Source organism: Diadema antillarum, unplaced genomic scaffold (assembly GCF_040938485.1).
Source record: "Diadema antillarum isolate AM-2024a unplaced genomic scaffold, OU_Dant_1.0 seq00000604_RagTag, whole genome shotgun sequence".
NCBI lineage: Eukaryota > Metazoa > Echinodermata > Echinoidea > Diadematoida > Diadematidae > Diadema > Diadema antillarum.
Genome location: NW_027271532.1, coordinates 1,838,439 through 1,857,791, shown reverse-complemented (window position 1 = coordinate 1,857,791; position 19,353 = coordinate 1,838,439). Strand labels below are relative to the sequence as shown.

General features: G+C 38.2%; 1 protein-coding gene across 1 annotated transcript in view; it reads left to right on the top strand.

Moving 5' to 3' along the window:
• Positions 1-16,852, top strand: part of LOC139735894 (BLOC-2 complex member HPS3-like) — a 37,793-nt gene extending 20,941 nt beyond the window's left edge. Inside the window, exons 11-20 of the mRNA XM_071646648.1 lie at positions 80-237; positions 2,472-2,643; positions 3,355-3,453; positions 4,003-4,104; positions 9,203-9,301; positions 10,255-10,318; positions 11,484-11,641; positions 12,951-13,079; positions 14,028-14,208; positions 16,104-16,852. Coding sequence (XP_071502749.1) covers positions 80-237; positions 2,472-2,643; positions 3,355-3,453; positions 4,003-4,104; positions 9,203-9,301; positions 10,255-10,318; positions 11,484-11,641; positions 12,951-13,079; positions 14,028-14,208; positions 16,104-16,261 — 1,320 coding nt within the window. The 3' untranslated portion in view covers positions 16,262-16,852. The remainder of the gene's footprint in view (positions 1-79; positions 238-2,471; positions 2,644-3,354; positions 3,454-4,002; positions 4,105-9,202; positions 9,302-10,254; positions 10,319-11,483; positions 11,642-12,950; positions 13,080-14,027; positions 14,209-16,103) is intronic.
• Positions 16,853-19,353: the final 2,501 nt, after the last annotated feature.

Here is a 19,353-nt window from a genome sequence, read left to right as displayed (position 1 = left end):
GATACATGTAAGATTTGATGTGCTTTCTGAATGTTGTGCTGTTTATCATGACTTAAAACATAACCTACATTGTTGCCAGGACACAGCAGAGCGCATCATTGATGTCTATTCACACATCAAGCCTTCGCGATGCTCAGATATTTTTCTTTCGGGAAAGTTAAAGGAATACCTCAGCCCCCAGAAGAAGTTGGACGTTCTCCAGAGGCTAAAACAGCAGCAGTCACAAGATTCCTACCAGTAAGTATGTGACCGTGTTAGAGAATTAGATTGTTACTGAAAGTAAGAGGCGGTAATTTAGAGTTCATATTTTTATGGCATGTACTTGTGCTGCTTGGGTGCTAAGTTGAGCAGAAGCATGCAAGAGAGATATCTAAGTCGATTACTCCTCTACACTGTCGCACTATTATCAATGTATATGACAAGAGACTTAGCAGCTGATTTAATGTAAAAACAAATGGTAAAGACAAACATTTAGAATTTTTTTTTTTTTCTGAATGTACTAGTATTACGACAATGGAGCCAAAAACCATTCTTGCACAGTTTGTGCCTAGTTCTCGCAACATGTGTGAATGTCTGTACCATTGCTACCACATGCATGAAGAACATGCAACTTAAATGCAAACAATGCAAATTTTCCAATAATCACGAGAAAAATATTTCCAAGGACAACTGATAGCTGTCTTGGATTTTTAGATCTGTTTTCTGTTCTTTCTCCTTTCTCTTTCTCTTCTCCTCTCTTCCTCTCTCCTCCTTTCCTCTCTCCTCTCGTCATCTCCTTCTTTCTCTTCTTCCTTTGTCATTTTCCCTTATCTATTCTTTCTACCTCAATCTTATTGCTTGCCTGTTTATTCTCCTCTCTCCTCCTTTCCTATTGATTCTCCTCTCTCCTCCTTTCCTATTGTTTCATGTAATTGTCAGTATCTAATTTTCTCACACCAATATCACCCAGCTGGATGCACTCTCAGTTCCAGTATTATAGTATCCAGTTTCAGTATTACAGTATTAATTCCAGCATTAGAACTGTAATTTGAGTCAAGAAAAAGTGTTGTACAAAAAGCACAGAGATGATGGGACTCTGTAAAACGAGGAATGTTCACATGCATTTTAATGTTGCGAGAGCTAAGATTCGTGAAATTAAAATGCATGCAAAAGTTCTTATCCTACACTATATGCATTAAATGCCAGTGGAAATTCACGAAAATTTCATGCCACAAGAAAGGCCATCGGCTCCAATTCGTGAAAATTTTATGCTGCGAATATATCATTTTACAGTATGTTGTTTTTTAATGCTTAAATTTACTGTCTACTCTGTATCTTTTTGATCATATGTCTTATTGCCTATTCTTTATATTATGTGATAAATTTTCTGCAAAATACATGTAATCCTCGTAAAATGACCAATGTGTCTTGAACCTGCCGAGGACAGGCTGATTATGCTACAACACGCATTTCCCATAGACACGTGCCAGAGTATACTCGGGACTCGTCCTCAACGAGTTAACTTTACCGCAAGCTTTATAGTAGGTGCACATTATTTGGTATGCATACTTAAAGCCCAAACAAAGTTCTGGTAGGCCTGCAAAAGTTGTCAAATTTCGCTCCCAAATGTGAACTTATGCTTAGGAAATGTGCAGGATAACGATGTTATTACAAGATATTCGATGGGTAACGACGAAAAAGCGAAATATTACCCAAAAAGGTTCAGTCTCAGAACTTACCCGAACGGGGTCAGGCTAAACTCGGACTCGGGGATAACTCGGCTTCGCTTTGACGGCGGGATGAGTTGTAATGGTTGTCCCTCTGATTGTACAGTGTTGTCCTATGGGAGCCGCCTGTATAAACTAGCGCTTCGTGTTCTGGCTACTCGCAGTAATGGTCCGAGTTGCTACAACGCGCGCATCAAAAACCTCTTTTGCGCGCAAGCAAAATTAGTGTGCGCTTATCAAGCACCTCTAAAACAATCAAAGGCCCTTGATAAACAACAACAAAAACTCCAAAGACCGCACGTCTCAGCAACTGAGGACCGCGCGCTGTCATTTTTGTTTCAAGTGTTTTGTACAGGATTACGTTAGCACGCACTTTCCTGTCCATTCAGTTAGGCCTCATTTGGTACTTTGCAGTGGCCAGTAGAATGTGGCGATCACTTACTGCGTGTGAATTGTCTGAAGTAGGGTCGAATTTTTCCCGAGACCGAGTTAGTCTGGAGCCTTCTGGAATAAAAGTCGGTTTTCCTACTATTATTATTTTTCTCAAAATACTCCAAATCGATTCATCATTCCGGCAAACCGCGTCAGCCAGGTAAGTTTCTTAGTGGACTCTTTCGATATATTGCAAGTAAAAATGAAATGGTGCTAGACGGGTTCTCCAGCACTTACCGAAACTTAGTTTTCACTTTAATGCACAATGTATGCCATAGAAAACAGTGAGGCAGTCAAAGTTAGATCCTAATTTCTCTCTGCATCTTTTCTCAGATGGTCTTCTACAGATAACATCAGCATGATTCTCATCCACCTTGAGCTGGGTGAGATGGAGCAGGCAAAGTTTGCGACCTCCTGTTTGACTCCCAGTGAGGTCACTGAACTCATCCCTGCCAATGCTCACCTTATTCTCAGTGATGACAAGCAGCTCACAGATTTTGCCAGGGTACAGTAGCTATATTTCACAAGCACGTTATTCCAATATCTTAAATTTTATGAAAAGCTAAGTCGAAGGAATAAATAATTGAATACAAAAGCTCAAGGCACGAAGATGGATTTACTTTGAGGATGCAAAATATAGAGATTTGATAAGTTCTTTGATTCTGCTGTTCATATCTTATATTGGGAAATGTTACTTTACAGTTTTTCAAGCTAGATTGCACTCTTGTAGGTCTTTGTTGATATGAATACCTCAATTAAACATTGAAATATCATAAAATTCTTAATTGTCTGATTCTCTTACAATGCATTTGATTGCTTCCACACATGACATATATTGTTCTTCTAAGTTTATATAAAAGAGTCAAATACTGATGTATTTTTGTGGAGCTTGGTTACGGTATGTTGTCTGATCCAAAGTTTTATAGACTTTGCTGCATGCAGGACTGGAAAAAGCGCTGTTATACCAGAATTTTTTTTGTGCATGAAAATTTTGCATATTTTGCAAGGAGCCAAAATTTGTGAAAGTAAAAATGCACAACAAAGTTTTTGCCCACAAATGCATTGAATACCAATATAATGCTGTACACCATCATGGAAGTTTCATCCTGTGAAAAAGGCAGTCGGCTCCAAAATTATTCGCAGATGTTTCATGCTGTGAATGTTCTGGTTTTACAGTATGATGTTGTTCATGAATTTTTGTTTGATTACACTGTAGCTGCTGTGCAAAGAAGCAACAGATGGGATGGTAGAGGTGCTCCTACAACTTCTTGACAATGACAAGCTTTCTTTGAAAGAAGCCATCACCTTATTGAAGGTATGTGTGTGTTCATCCAGTTTCAAAATGTGAAACGTTCATCAGTAATTGTGTCTCATCACTGGAATAGGAAGTGGATGCTCGTCTAAATACTGTGCATAGAAAGTATAGAAAGTTATGTAAATTGAACACATCCTACTCTCTTATATGGATTGTTTGAATCCATTTGATCTTTTCTGCATGTAACATATTTGTATTACTTTGGAATAACTATTTTAAGTTACATATGAGAAATGTGAATGATTTTATGAATTCATCATGTCTCTGTGTTGTTTGTGCAAGTGTAACAATGTCTTGTGCTTGTTAATAGAATGGATATATACTCAGTTAATAAATTTAGTGATCATCACCAATTACAGATTGTCTCTAAAATGTTTTCAAGTTATCTTGCAATATCTAACATTCACAGGGTTGTTTGTGGATTTAGATGTGTGTTAGACATTTTAATTGATCCATTCACATTGGTTTAGGGGGTAGGAAACATAGGATTGGGCGATGATATGAAAGAATAATCATACACTATGCTTTGTGCTCATTCCATTTCTTTAGGCACTGCACACAGGGTCATCAGGCCACAGCTTGCTGCTCACAAGATTGCTAGAGTCAGTCATGAGTGATTCAAAATGGCATCATGTCTTTCAGGAGGCAATGGTATAGTACACATCTAATTTAATCTTTACTCTATTGACGTATGGCAGGGTCAGAATGTACATCATTGCCATTTTAGCTATTTGTATTAGTGTGAAAAATAAATGCCTTCCCAATTCCAAAAAATAAAAGGAACTAACTTGAGGTTCTGCATTGCATTGAACTGAAATGAAATAGACTGTCCTGGGTGTATGTAGAGACCTATCTGACCACAGCTTTGCTCACTTTATGCGATTTACTTACAACGACCATGGACATATTGATGTAGATTTTGATTATCCATGGACATAACTTTGGTCTGAATAAGTTTAGCTTAGCATAAGTTTAACTTCCAGCTTTAGCCAGTATCCTGCCAATGCTGGGTGGACTGGAGCAGTGTGAAATAAGTGTCTTGTAAAAAGAGCCTCCTGTAAAGCCAGGTCCAGAATTCATCTCATTATGAAGCAATTGTTGTTCTCTTGCTGTGACCAAAGACCATCAAGATTTCTGTGTATCTGGCGCTCCTTTGTTTGCATATTTATGAGAGTTACCTACATCTCTTTTGGTATCAGATTACACTACGTGATTACCTGTATAATTATTGTACTAATTGTAGTTGTGTATTAGATTTACCCTCGGTACATGCACTGTTTTGCAACCACTTCCTTGCCACATATCAAAATTTGAATTGTATAGATTTACCGGTATCCCTGGTACATGCACAGGTTTGCTACCACATACTTGCCACATATTGTATTTGGAATTGTATGAATGTACTCCCAGTACATGCACCATTCTGCAACCTCATAATTGCCACATACTGTACTTGGAATTGTATAGATTTATCCCCAGTGCATGCATTGAAGGATATTTTGGATACTTTGCATATTTTACTTTGCACTCCAAAAACTCCCCAAATACAGTCAACCTCGGATACCTCGAAGTCGTCGGGACTGAAGAAATTGGTTCGAGGTACGCGTACGTCGAATTTTCTTCGACTTATCCGATTTTTGTCGATGTTCAACATGGTATCTGTTACAGTGCCTACCGATTTTTATACCCCCGCCAAACAAAGTTTGAAGGGGGTATATAGGAATCAGCGGGCGGTCGGTCGGGCGGTCGGGCGGTCGGTCCGTTGCAAATCTTGCGTCGCGAACTACTTCCTCAGTTTTCAACCGATTCCCATAAAACTTGGCACAGATGTGTGCCTTGGGTTGTAGATGTGCAAGACGTATTTTTTGACAGTACCCAAAAGTACGTTGCCATGGTAACGGCATATTATGGGCAAAAATGGGTACAAATCTTGCGTCGCGAACTCCTCCCACAGTTTTTGATCAATTTTTATGAAATTAGGTACAGATGTTCATCTGAATATGTTAATGTACAAGACACATATTTCCGCAGTGGCAAAAAGTGTGTTGCCATGGTAACGGCATGTTATTGGTAAAATATAGGGCAAAATGCTTCATGGCAAAACTGCTTCATCAGTGTTCTTCCAATTCTCATGGAATTCATATTGAATGTTTGTCTTAGGATATAGGTCAGCATGACACATTTCTTGACAGTGACAAAAAGTATGTTGCCATGGTAACAGCTCACATATTATGAGCCAAAATGATGGAAAATTTTGTGTTGCAAACTACTTCCTCAGTTTTTGCCCAATTTCCATGAAACTTGGTACAGATGTGTGCCTTTGGTTGTAGATGTGCAAGACGCATTTTTTGACAGTACCCGAAAGTACGTTGCCATGGTAACGGCATATTAATGGCAGAAGATCAAGGAAAGATCTTGCGGATTTAACTACTTCCTCAGTTTTTTGACCAAAGCTTATGAAATGTGGCACACACCTTGATCTTGGTGGGAAGATGTGGAAGACATATTTTTCGGACGTGTCGGAAGCTGCGTTGCCATGGTAACGGCATATAAATGGCAGAAGATCAAGGAAAGATCTTGCGGATTGAACTACTTCCTCTGTATTCGACTGAAGCTCATGAAATGTGGCACACACATTGGTCTTGGTGGGAAGATGTGCAAGACATATTTTTTGGACGTGTCGGAAGCTGCGTTGCCATGGTAAGGGCATATTAATGGCGGAAGATCAAGGAAAGATCTTGTGGATTGAACTACTTCCTCAGTTTTTGACAAAAGCTTATGAAATGTGGCACACACAATAGTCTTGGTGGGAAGATGTGCAAGACATATTTTTCGGACGTGTCAGAAGCTGCGTTGCCATGGTAACGGCATTTAAATGGCAGAAGATCAAGGAAAGATCATTCCTTGGGTAAGACTGTCGTCATGGGGCGGGGGTATTAATCACCTTCAGTGATATTTCTAGTTTGTATGCTTGTCAATTGGATTTGAATCGACTTTAATATGAATGAATTGAATGAAAATCGATGTTATTCTTTCATCAGTGTTTCCTGGTGGACAATTAAATGACTTATCACCATAAAAACAAAAAGAAAATACCGGTACGTAATCGAGTGCAAGACAGGGTTGCAGAACATGCGTGCTGAATGTACATTGTCGCGTCGGCGTAGGTACCCCCTCGATCACTATTCGTTTTTCCTCATCTCTTACACAATATCCAACACAAGAATCACAGTCTTAGCTTTGCAAACTATTAAAATTTCGCACAACTATGGGTGTACATGTAGCTCACCAAGACTGTTTTGAGCTACAGGGAGCGACGGCAATGTCGCACCGCTACGTACCGGTCTTCCATGTGTCTACCAGCAGCACTCACAGTCAGCAGACGATACCGTTAATCATTTCCAAATGTAAAAGCAACAATCAGTTATTTATTTTAGTATCATACGGAGCAGAATATTACTGTTATTCATTTCTTAATTTCCAAGCAAACATCCGACATTCGTTTTACTATCATACGGAGCCCAATATTACTGCTGTCCACTTCCAAAAGTGAAATGAATTATCTGACAATCATTTTATCATCGAATGGAGCTGAATGTTACTGTTTTTCATTGTTGAACGTCAAGGCAGACATTTATTTTACCATCAAACGCAGCTGAATGTTAGTGTTATTAATTTCGAAATGTGTAATAGCCAATATCCGACATTTATTTTCGCATCGTATGGAGCAGAATGTTACTGCTACTCACTTCCAAATGTAAAAGCAATCATGACTGTGATATTTATTTTGGAATCTTCCGGAGCCGAATGTTCTTGCTATTTACTTTCGAAAGTAAAAGCAAACATCCGACATTTATTTAATCATCGTACGGAGTTGAATGTTATTGTTATTCATTTCCGAACGTAAAAGGGATCATTCGACATTCATTTTAGCCTATTCCAGAGCTCAACGTTATCGCTATGTACTTTCGAACGTAAAAGCAATCATCCGGCATTCATATTATCATCGTACGGAGTTGAATATTATTATTTATTTCCGAACGTCAAAGCAAACATTCGAAATTTATTTTAGCATCTTCCAGAGCCGAATGTTATTGCTATTTACTTTCGAATATAAAAGCAAACATCATACGGAGTTGAATACTATTGTTATTCATTTCCGAACGTCTAAGGGATCGTTCGACATTTATTTTTGTATCTTTCGGAGCCGAATGTTATCCTTGTCTATTTCCAAACGCAAAATCAAATATCTGACATTAATTTAAGCACCGTACAGAGCTTAATCTTACCGTTATTCATTTCCAAAAGTATAAGCAAACATCCCACATTTATTTTAGTATCGTATGGAGTCGAATATTACTGTTATTCATTTCCAAAATCAAAAGCAATCATCTGACATTCATTGTAGCAACTTTCGGGGCCGATTGTTACCGCTGTTCATCTCCAAAAGTAAAGGCAAACATTCGACTTTTTTGGTGGCCCGACGTGCGTTTTGGTGGCCCCGGGCCACTGTAAGTGTCGAGCCCTGAATAAGTGCAGCACAGTACATGAAGGATGGGCTACTTGAGTAGTGAGTAATATTTCAAGATCAGATTCCGGCTATGGCTTATGAGGACAGTGCTATTACTGTAATCATAAACATTTACCGAAGAGGATTGTTCGCATTAAAAAAAAAAAGCGAAACAATCTTAGGGGGCCTTGACGATTGTGCTAGAAAAGAAAAAAAAATACCGAAAACTCAAAAAAGATTAAAGTCAAAACAGGGGTAAAATACATGATGATTTCTTTTTTTTTTGTCTGAAAATCGTAAAGCGTATTATTCCGTTACTTCGAAATTTATCAGAATAAACTGTTGTTAAATCATATCTATACTATTCTTTATTATGCTAGGCCTATACTTCCAGATTATATACCACACATTTTTCATAATCGCATTGCTGGAAAAAAAGTATTCAGAGCTTGCGTTCTTGGGGGAGAATTAATGAAACAAACTTCGTGAAAGGAAAAAAGTAAAACAAAAAAAACACTAGCGGGAGATTGATGTTTGGACAGCGGACCGTGATTAATGCCAAAGATATAACTGTCAACACCTAAGCAGGTGCGCCACGCCGGTTAAGAAATGTACGCGCACGGCATGACTATCACGATCGCAAATCAAAACAGAGTGGTCAAAGAAAGAGCCTAGTGCTATTGTAAGCACTCCATTTGCACAGCTGCTATATGCATACCGTGTACGTGTGTAGGCACAGTAAGTGCCTACACACGTAGGCACTTATTTTCCTTGTCAGCTGTGTAGCGGGTATTTCTTCGGGCGCGCGATCGTTTGGGGCTCAGAATATTTACAATCGAGTGTGAAAAGATTTGTGACATGTCTTCACTGTCCACGCGCGCTTCATCATAAATGCTGAGTGATGTTTGCAATTTCAATTCGAGCAACATGCTGGGAAAAACAATAAGTTAATTAAGATTGGGACATGAGATTTCCCTTCGAGGTAACCGAACTTCGAGTTAGTTTTTTTCGAGCTACGCGAATTTTAACACACGAAAACTCCATAGGAACAATCGGGACTTTCATTTTGCCTTCGAGGTAAGCGATATTCGGCTTATCCGAGTTCGAGGTATCCGAGGTTGACTGTACCTTGATCTTTTAGGGGTTAAGTAAGGAAAAATATCAAGAGCCTTCAATGAGAAATTTTCAAGATTTAACTAAAATGCATTCATCATCTCTTGTACCACTCTATCTTTATAGGAGGAGATCGTCCCAATTTATCTCAGCCAGCTGCTCCATGCAGATCACCCATCCATGATGAACACCTCCAGGGCATGCAGAAGGACACATGCTCATGTGGTAGGCTTCTGATATATTTTATCTGTGGATGCCTGTGAACACTGCTTTACCATCAGATGATGTGCTGACATTCAGTCTCATTATCTTGCCACAAAGTTCCACTACAAGCGTAATGTTAACAGTCGTTGTATTGTTTATGTGTTGATATTTTTACCGTCTTGACAGGAAAACAGCTTGCTCACAGTTTGACTTTTGTTATGTATCTACTACCATGTTTGAATGAGGTGAGTTACAATAGTGGACACAAGGGTGACAGAGTTGATGCAAAGTTTAGCATTTGAGCAATAATTCAAGAAGCATGTGGTGAAATTCAAGCAAGTATGCAATGATTACCTGTAGACAATATGCTTGTTCAAATTCCAGGAAATCTGCCTGAGATCAAAAGTTGATGAATTTTGGAATTCAATTGTATAATTTTCCATTGATTTGAGAAAAGTGCATTAAAATTGAATGGAGACTGTGCACACTTTCATATGATTAATATATGAGTTACGTTGTGATGGTAAAGAGTCAAATCAAAGATCAGATCATTCTGAAAGTCATTTATTATTTTATTAACTTAAACATGGAAAGAATTCAGTGTAACTCATCAGTGTAGTCATACAGAAATAAAGTGCAGTGAATTTGGATGATTTCTGACGAGACATTTCTATAGTCAATGGTCTATGTCTGTAAGAGTACCATGTTATTACGGACAATTTGATTAGGCCAGGGCAAGGATAAGTTGAGATTAGAATAAGTAAGTATTTCAACATAAAATGAGGTTTGCTTTTGTTTGACGCTAAAATAGCAAGGAGCTGAAGCTGACCTGTATTAAAAGGAAGATGCCGTTTGAAGGAAATCAGCAAATACAAAGAAGACTTAGCGCATTTGCTTATTTAAGGAATTTCCATGAAATATATAGCATTTAGCACACTCCACAAGGTGTCCATCTTTTCATGTCATCCTTTCAGCCTCAAGGAGATGGATGCTTTGCAGCAAGATTTAGCTGGCTGAACAACCTGGCCCCTTTCCAAGGTTAGTGTTGTAATCTACCCCTAATTTTCAGTCATTGTGTAGCAACTTGGTAGTGCAGTAAGTGAAGCATGATGAAGAGAATAGAATGGATATTGTCCGAATATTTGAATAACTTCTTGGTAGTAACCCTCAAGGTAGCTATCATTTGCAAAGGGTTTAGTCTGCCATAGTGTGAAGTAACATGTTGTGATGTCAATGCTCTCAGCTGTTAATCTGTCATTTGTAGATGAATTTATCAATTGCTGTATAGCTGTGGAATAGATTAAAGGAATTTTGCTTTATTTTCTCGGACACTACTCAAAGTACACCTTCCTGTAGACACAAAAATGCAGAAGAAGAAATCTTTGAAGGCTTCCGTGGCAGTAGAACGTTGGGTGGTAGAAGGCTTAACGGTGCACCACTTATTCTTGCTAGGGTATTATGTGTGTGGCCCTGAAAAGGGCCTACCCAATTCTGACGTTTCGGCAAGCATGTTCTCGCCGTTCTCAAGCCTTGAGAACGACCCAATGCAGAAGAAATCGAAAGTGCTGGAAATCAGGGTTTATCAGCTCAAAAGTGACTGGATAATTTTGGTGTATGAGATTAGCATTGCAAATGACTTATACAGTGTTTTAGCATTCCATTTCCAATGAAAGAAATAATTGAAACGGCACTTACCACACAACTATTATGGTATGATGATTGTCAATACGTGTATTGCTCTTGCAAATATTTTCAAGCATTTTAGGAATATGAGGAGCAAGATAGAAAGTATGTTGTCATAGGATTGATAAATAGGGGGCTTTAAACTAAGGTGTGGCTGTATTCATGTAAGTCATAAGAGTATACTTGATAGCCTATTTGTGATCTAGACAAAAACTTCCCACTAGAAGAAATAGTATATCTTCTTCTGCCTCTTCATTTAAACAACTGATTTATTGTAAAAGTATAAGCATATCACCATTATGATATAAAATAACTAATGTATATTATTGTAAATTTTTGCATGTAATTTTTTTTTAATGGAATTGTTCCGTAAAGTTTTTGATGAAAGTGATACACATTCATGAATTAGTGAATTGAGGTTTAGACATTTCACATGAGTTTAGTTTCAGACTTATACATGTGCAAGACTGTAGGAATGATTGCTGAGTAATGATGTAGGTGTGGTTGCTGTTACTGCCAGGTTCTCTGAGACAAACATGTACCAGCCTGGAGCAGAAGGCTAGATCCTGGAGGCTACAGAGGGGTCGCAGCGGGTCAGTCACCCAGCCTCAGACCACTACCAAGAGTGGTGCCAGCTGTCCATGTTGCTGCTGTAATGAAGTCCTCATGAGATTACAGGTGGGCATATGGTGATAATGGTGATGGAGATATGGAGAGTGATGGTGGTAGAGGTGGTAGGAACGATTGATGGTGACCCACACGGAATTGAAGGCATTGATATAAAGAAAGAGAACAGATATGATGATTGGCTGGTGATGGTCACTCGATTGTTGTATTTTTGGGTGCATTTTTCTTTAAAAAAAAAAAAAAAATTGAGGCAGCATCATGATCCTAAATGTATTTATCCTGTTGACAACGAGTCCCGAGTATACTCGGGCAAGTGTCTTGGGAAATGCGTGTTGTAACAAAATCAGTCCATCCTCAACGGGTTAAGGCATTTTCGGGTAACAGATAAATGCAACTGTGTTTTCAAACACATGTAGAAACGTTGATTTAAAACACCATTCCAGGGGCAATTGGAAATGCATTTGTGACCACGATTGCCTTTCTGCAAGTAGATACATGCAATGCCGTTTTGAAACACGTTCATATCTTAGAGCTGCGCAGGTCAACTTCAAGCTGTTTCTGATTGCAGAGGAAAGCCTGCGCCATGTGTGTTTTCTACTCACTGTTTATGCGTGAATGATGAAAGCATGTTCGGTGGTTCATAGTTGACCTCTACTTCCTGGGTTGAACAGCGCACAGCAGCTGCGCGGTGACAGCACTCGAATCACGATTATATGATGGTCAGATAAAAGTGACACCATGAGAAAAGTGTTTCAAATCACGTTTGTAAACACCATTTGAAACACATTTTGAAATAAGATTCTCTCTTTCGAGGTAGATAAACACAGCCCTTGCAGGTGAGAATTGCATTGTTAAATATGGTGATGATGATGATTTTAAGGATTTAATTGTGATTGGATGTTTAATTGATGATATTGTTCAGTTCATGATGTCTTGGATAAAAACAGCCTTATAACTTATATCAGTGTTTTTATGAGACTGATGATAGTGTAATGACAGTGACCAGAATTTATGTAAATCAGGAAGTTACATAGAATCAAATGAGTGCCATGTGAACGATAGATTTTGAGAAGACAATACCAGTATGCAGAGTCATGAGAGCGTGCTTTTTTGTACACAAGATAAATTTCCTTTTGATCTACACATTGTTGCCTTGCTGCAATATATGTACATTAGATAGATTGCAGTCTTGAAGTGTAAGTGATCTTTTTCTGACGTGTAGAACTAGTCTTGTACATTAGTTTGCATTAAGTATCTTTTATTACTACTCATATACATGTTTGGCATGGTTGAGTGATGTTTCAGTTTCTTGATTGTAGTATTCAGTCCGTTGTCTGTCTGTCTGTCTGTACCATACCAGAGTCTTCTCTGCTCCGATCACCTGCCTTCAGAGGTTGCTGTCTATGTCATCGAGGAGACAGAGGATATGAAAGATGGAAGAGGTCGGGGGTCACTCCAGCTTCTCTGCCAAGCTAAGCTGGACATCAAGGTGATCTTTACACACACACACAAATACAAATACACATACTCTGTGTGCTAAGCATCCTTTAGTCTCGATTGTGATATGAATTCTTTGAGCCTCAGTTTAGAATGTATAGCTACAAGGTATGTACTCCTTGCAAGCAACAGTCACACTATTGTGACTAATTGTAATGCACTGAAGTCACAGCAAGCATCTAATTTTTTTTAAAGGAAACCCAAACCCCAAAAAGAAATGTGGATTGAGTGAAAGCAGCAACATTAGTAAAACACACATCAGTGAAAGTTTGAGGAAAATCACATAATCGATGCAAAAGTTATGAATTTTTAACATTTTGGTGTTGGAACCGCTGGATGAGTAGACTACTAGAGGTAATGACGTCATGTATGGACAACAATATAAAAAAAATATAAAGGAATTCCACAAAAATTAATTTTCATGAAAATCACACATTCCATCAACTTGATACTGACTTTTGTTAAGGGCAGTAATTATTCTCCCTGCTTTCTGAAAGAGGTAAGTCGAATGCTCTTTCATTATGCTAGAAAATTGAAAGCACGTTGAATTTTTTTCTTCATTTTTTTAATAATTGTTGTCCACGCATGATGTCATAAACTCAAGTAGTCTCCTCATCCAGCGGTTCCAACACCAAAACTGTAAAAATTCATAACTTCTGCATCGATTGTCTGATCTTCCTCAAACTTTCACTGATGTGTTTTACCAATGTTGCTGCTTTCATTCAATCCACATTTCTCTTCAGGTTTTGATTTCCTTTGAATAAATGTCGTGAGATTATTAGATACAATGTACATTCCATTCGAGTGTGTGAAAACTAAGGGAAGTATTTCTAAAAGCTTACATCCCTTATGAAGTAAAATGTAACACTTACAGATTCTTGAGGTGCCTCAACTTTGCAGAGCCAGATATTGATATTATTTCTTGTTGTGATTACTGCAGGGGGCATTGTCTTTGGTGATTCAGGAGTACCCCAGCATTGCTGTAGAATTCTCCAGCCAGCACTGTGGTCACAGCCCAGAGCTGTGGGCACACGTCTTAGCAGACCTGGTTAGAGGCATGGAGGAGAAAACCACTGATGGCATGGAAACTAGGAAGACTGTCTCACTCCAGATGCTATCAGGTGAGAGGAGAGATGTCCATAAACAAAGGAAGAGATATAGAAGGCAGAGACTCCAACTCTCCCGTTTTCGACGGGAGATCTCCCGCCGAAAGCCCATTTTTGCAAAATCTCCCGTTCTCCTGCTTGAGATTTAATTTCTCCCCCCCCCCCCCCCCAGCTCTGTGTCTCCCTCTTGAAATGATTTCTTACTTAATAGCATTGTATGTTGAAAAATAAGCCTTAGATAGCACAAGAGAGCATCTAGAACCCTAGAGCTTCCAGGGTCCTTAAGCAGGCCCTGGACCCCCGGCTGCAAGGAACTTCACGCTTCACGCACATCAAATTGGAGTCTCCCGTTTGCTAGGGGTTTCAGGCGGGAGAATCTCCCGATTAGAAAATGCTTGGGGTGGGAGTCTCTGAGAAGGACAGACAAACACACACACACACACACACACACACACACATTCCTCTAAGATGCTTCAACTGTGTATATGATACTTTACTCCTTTTTTTTTCTAAAAAATTGACTAATCAAAATTGAAAACCATAAAAAAATAATACTTAATTCAGTTTAGTTAGTAAAAAAAAAAAAAAAAAAAAAAAAAAAAAAAAATGGGCTTCATGTATTGAATAAGTGCATTCACAGTTATCGAAGATACTTGTAAATATTTTCAAATGTTCCCATTTGAATAGTGTGAAAACTTTTCGCCTACATACAGGTCCTAAATATGCATAACGGGCAGGTGCATTATATAACCATGGGGTTCCTAGGTCCTTAAGAGGGCTCTTTGTCATTTGTTTTAAATACTCTGAACAAACGGGCATATGCCCGGTGTGAAATGTATCCTCGGTTGCCTGGTGTGAAACACTACAATATCCCTGGGGGGTGTTTCATCAACGTTTGTCAGTGCTGACAACTTGAATCACCATAGTAACAGTCAGTGACCAGAGCATCTCAGCCAATCAAAACCAAGGATTTTGCTGAAATTGTCAGCGCTGACAAACGTTGATGAAACACCCCCCTGATTGAAGCCCTTTGCAAGAACATACACTCACAGTCATTCACAAGCGTGACTACCACTGCTGTTGTTATAGTCATGACAACTAAAAAAAAATTGTGTTGAATGAATGCCTGTTGTGCAGTGAATGGAAAGAATGTGTCAGTGCATTAAACATAGCACATTTTGTCACACACTAAATCTTGCCACATAATCACTATCATATCAATGCTGCTGTGCCAGTAATGCACTTTTTTTTCTGTTCTGCTTGATTAAGAGTTTTCTTTGCTATGTGTACCCTTTATGTACCCAAGAAACTTATTATTGCAGGCATTATAATCCTGCTACATCCACAGAATGATTAGTCACGATTTTAACTGCAGGAAACTGCAAATTTACATGTTGACAGGTATTTATTGTTGCGTAGTTTAGATATTATTCAATGCACACTCAAGTGACAAACTGGTAGATCCTTCAGCATTGTAATACTTTAGGTTTGCCTGTAGTGTTATCAAATGGATACGATAATCATCAGTACTATTATCAAACTACAGCTTTGCAAGTAGTGCAATTTTATAGAAGGCATAGCCTTCCTGTCTGTCTCCGAACACTTTCAAATGTATATTCGTAATGTTATACTGATGATTATTGTGAGCATTCTTTTCTTTGTTATAGTATGGTGTTGTCAATTTTCTGTATATTCTTGTGTTTATACTGAAAGTGTTGAATAAATCAAATTGAAATCGAAATAGTGCAATAGGTTATTTGATGCAGCAGAGGTGATTAACCGTAAATTTTTGTTACACCAATTTTCTATAACACTGCATTTTGACATGGTTAAAATGTGTCACTTTGCCACCTTTGGTTTGGCTCAGGACAGACAGAATTTGTCTTTTAAATCCCCTCACATGATTCCAGGTGTACTTGGCTACCTGGTACAGGAGCTGGATGCCTCCACCCTCCTCGCCCTGCTTCCTTCAGCCCTACCCCTGGCTGTAACGATGCCCTACATGGAGCGTGCCCTCCTCAGGGACAAAGCCAGGCGGCTGCGACAAGAACTGGTAGCCTTGGTCTGAGTGACATCAAGGAGATAAGTCCTTTTGTAGGAATGACCACAGGAGGTCTTTGACAGAAAGAGCCTGCTGACAAGACAAGCAATTAAATTGCTGGCAATCAATCCTGTTTTATTTCTTGTTTATGAATCAAACATGGCAAACACGAGAAAAATAAAAGCATATCGATTGCAGGAATTTTTTTGTAAATTTCCACCATGGCAGTCCTTGCATATGCTCTTATTTTACTACTATTCTTTGACTCATTTAATAGTATTAAGTGATGTTTATCAAATAGCACTTTTGCAAAGATGTCACATTATATATGTGGGGAAACCTACCACATGATAGCATATGATGGACTGAAAAGATGAGACCATTTTGACTTGTTCTTCGTTGAAGAGAATGAGAAGTCAACACAAAGACTCCAACTCTTCCACTTTGAGCCCACTTTAACAAATCTCCTGCTCTCCCACTCTAGCTGTGTGTCTCCTGCTTAAAGGTGATGTTTACCATTGGGAGCAGTGATTATAAAAAATGTTTGAGTTATCACATGTGATGCATATGTGTAGGTTAGTTGTCTCACAAAACATCCTACCATGTAAACATTTTGCAATAAAGCCTAAAATATAAAGATATATCACTTTTTCTCAATAAACCATAAATTTAGATGGTTTATTTTAGAAACAACTTTATCTTCACTATTATTTTCATTTTGTATATTTCACAAAACTTAACATTGATTACGCTGTGTGACACTTTAACATTGATTGTTTCTATCCCTAACTCACATTTTAGAACTATTTTGAAAGCACTAAAATTTGGTTTTTGTTTCATCTGCAAATGATAAATAATGCCTTCAAGACATTATAATTCAGCTTTCTCCTGCACAACATTGGTTTTGTCATATATGTTCAAAAATAAAGCAATGGTAGCACCAGAGAGTATCAATTAACCTAGCGCTTCCTGAGCCCACATTAGGGCTCTAGACCCCTGGCTGCAAGGGATGTCGTGCTTTGCTCTCGTGATGTGAGCATGTTCGCAAGATCAGAGTCTCCAGTTTGCTACGGGGTCCAGGCAGGAAAATCTCCCGGTAAGAGATGCTTGGGGTGGGAGTCTCAGTCAACATAGACTGATCGACTGAAATGATATTAGATATATTTGAGTCTCCGCATTGTTGGATGGATTTGATGTGAATGGACTCGTAGATTGAATGTACTGTACTAGGTGAAATGGCATTAACTGCAGAGTTAGAGCATGATGATATTATACAGTCAAATATGTGCTAGGTTAGGAGGTGGAAAATCATGTTACATGCATGGGAAGGTTATGCTTATCCCATGCAGTGAACAGGAGTATGCCAGTAATTGTTTACCCATTGAACATTAAATATTAAGCAATACAGGCTTTCTTTGTGAGATGTCAATTTCCTATTCCATTGTGTGTATATGCACTTTGAATACAGTGGACTCCCTTTATAACGAAGTCCTCGGAACCGGCAATTTTCTTTCGTTATATCGAAATTTCGTTATAACCGAATGAATAAACAGTAAAAATACATACAGTCGATAATGTTGCAGCCCTAAATTTTACTTCGTTGTAACCGGAATTTCGTTATAACCGTGTTCGTTATAACCGGAGTGCACTGTATTAGGCCCGTTACTTTTCTGTAAATTCATTATTATCATTTGTTGATGTGCTCATTGACATAGATAAAAATGTTAACTTAGGTATGAATGAAAGCTATGAAAATAGCTTTGTCTTGTGGTGATTCTAATCATCATTCAATTTAATAGTGTAGTAGTGTAAAGTATCATACGCTTGTTGATAGGATGAAACAAATATGTATATTGCATGCTTCCTTTGTGAGATTCTCCATAGAACATCACCTTACGCTGAATGTAATTCATTCTGCATGTAGAGTATAAATGCAATTAGTGATGCTCATGATTATCATCTCCTTGTGCGCAAGCTATTGACAACTCTTTATAGGTAAAAACAATTATTTCATGAATGTGGCATGTGTTTTGTAAGGCATGGAATGTAACAGAATTTGCTTTCATTTCTTGTGATCAACTGACACATTTAAAATGAAAAATTATTGAGAAATCCCATCAGGACTTCAGGTTCCAAATCAGTTTAGTTGTCCATATATTTTCTTAAGTAACAAACTGAGTTCCATTCTCCATTGATACAACCAAGAGACAAAGTTTTTTATTTTCCATGATATAATGTGGAATGCTCTGTCACTGACATTACTAGTTTTCATGAATCCATGTAGAAATTTGTCTTTAATTCACTTTTTTCTTTTGTCTTATTTTCATTTGAGGGTGATTTTTAAGAAATTGTTTAGTTTGTTTCTTTAATTGATTATAATAATAACAATTTATGTTGCTGACATTCAATCAAATTGAATGCTCAAGCACACTAGATGATGAAAGTATAAAGGTAAGATAGAGAAATGGAAAAAATACAAATGTTGTGAAACAAATGAACTTCAACTCAGTCTTAAATAACTCCGTTGATGGTGTTTGTTTTTGTTTTTTTCATGTGAGAGGTGGCAGTGAATTCCACAGAGATAGTCCAGCACATGCAAAGGCATCCCCCCCCCCACCCCCCCCCCCCCCCCCAAAAAAAAAAAAATTACTAAATGCAGGGACCACAAGTAACCCAGAGTCTGCTGACTGAAGTGATCGAATGGGGGTGTATATCCTCTAACTGACAAAGCATTTTATATTTTGGCATTTGACTCTGGTCTATAGTCGAAGAAAAAAGTCACAGAATAAACAGTGCAGTGTGACTAATCAAAGACTCAAAAACCCGCATGTTTAGGCTTCTATGGCATATAGTTGTATGATGTATTTGCATGTTTTGGTGTTTAGAATTGTGTCATTTTACATGGTGCATGTATATGTATATGTTCAAGCAGAATGGCGATATATTTTATTTCCTGATGTAAGAGAGATTTAGTGTTGTAATTGAGATATATTTTTCAGTGCAATAAACTCCAAGACGAAAGCCAATATTATGTTGATAAAGTTTCTCTTCTTTCTGCATGAAGGTGTGAATGGACATGATTGAATAGTTGGACTACCATGCATAGTACAGGTATGTGT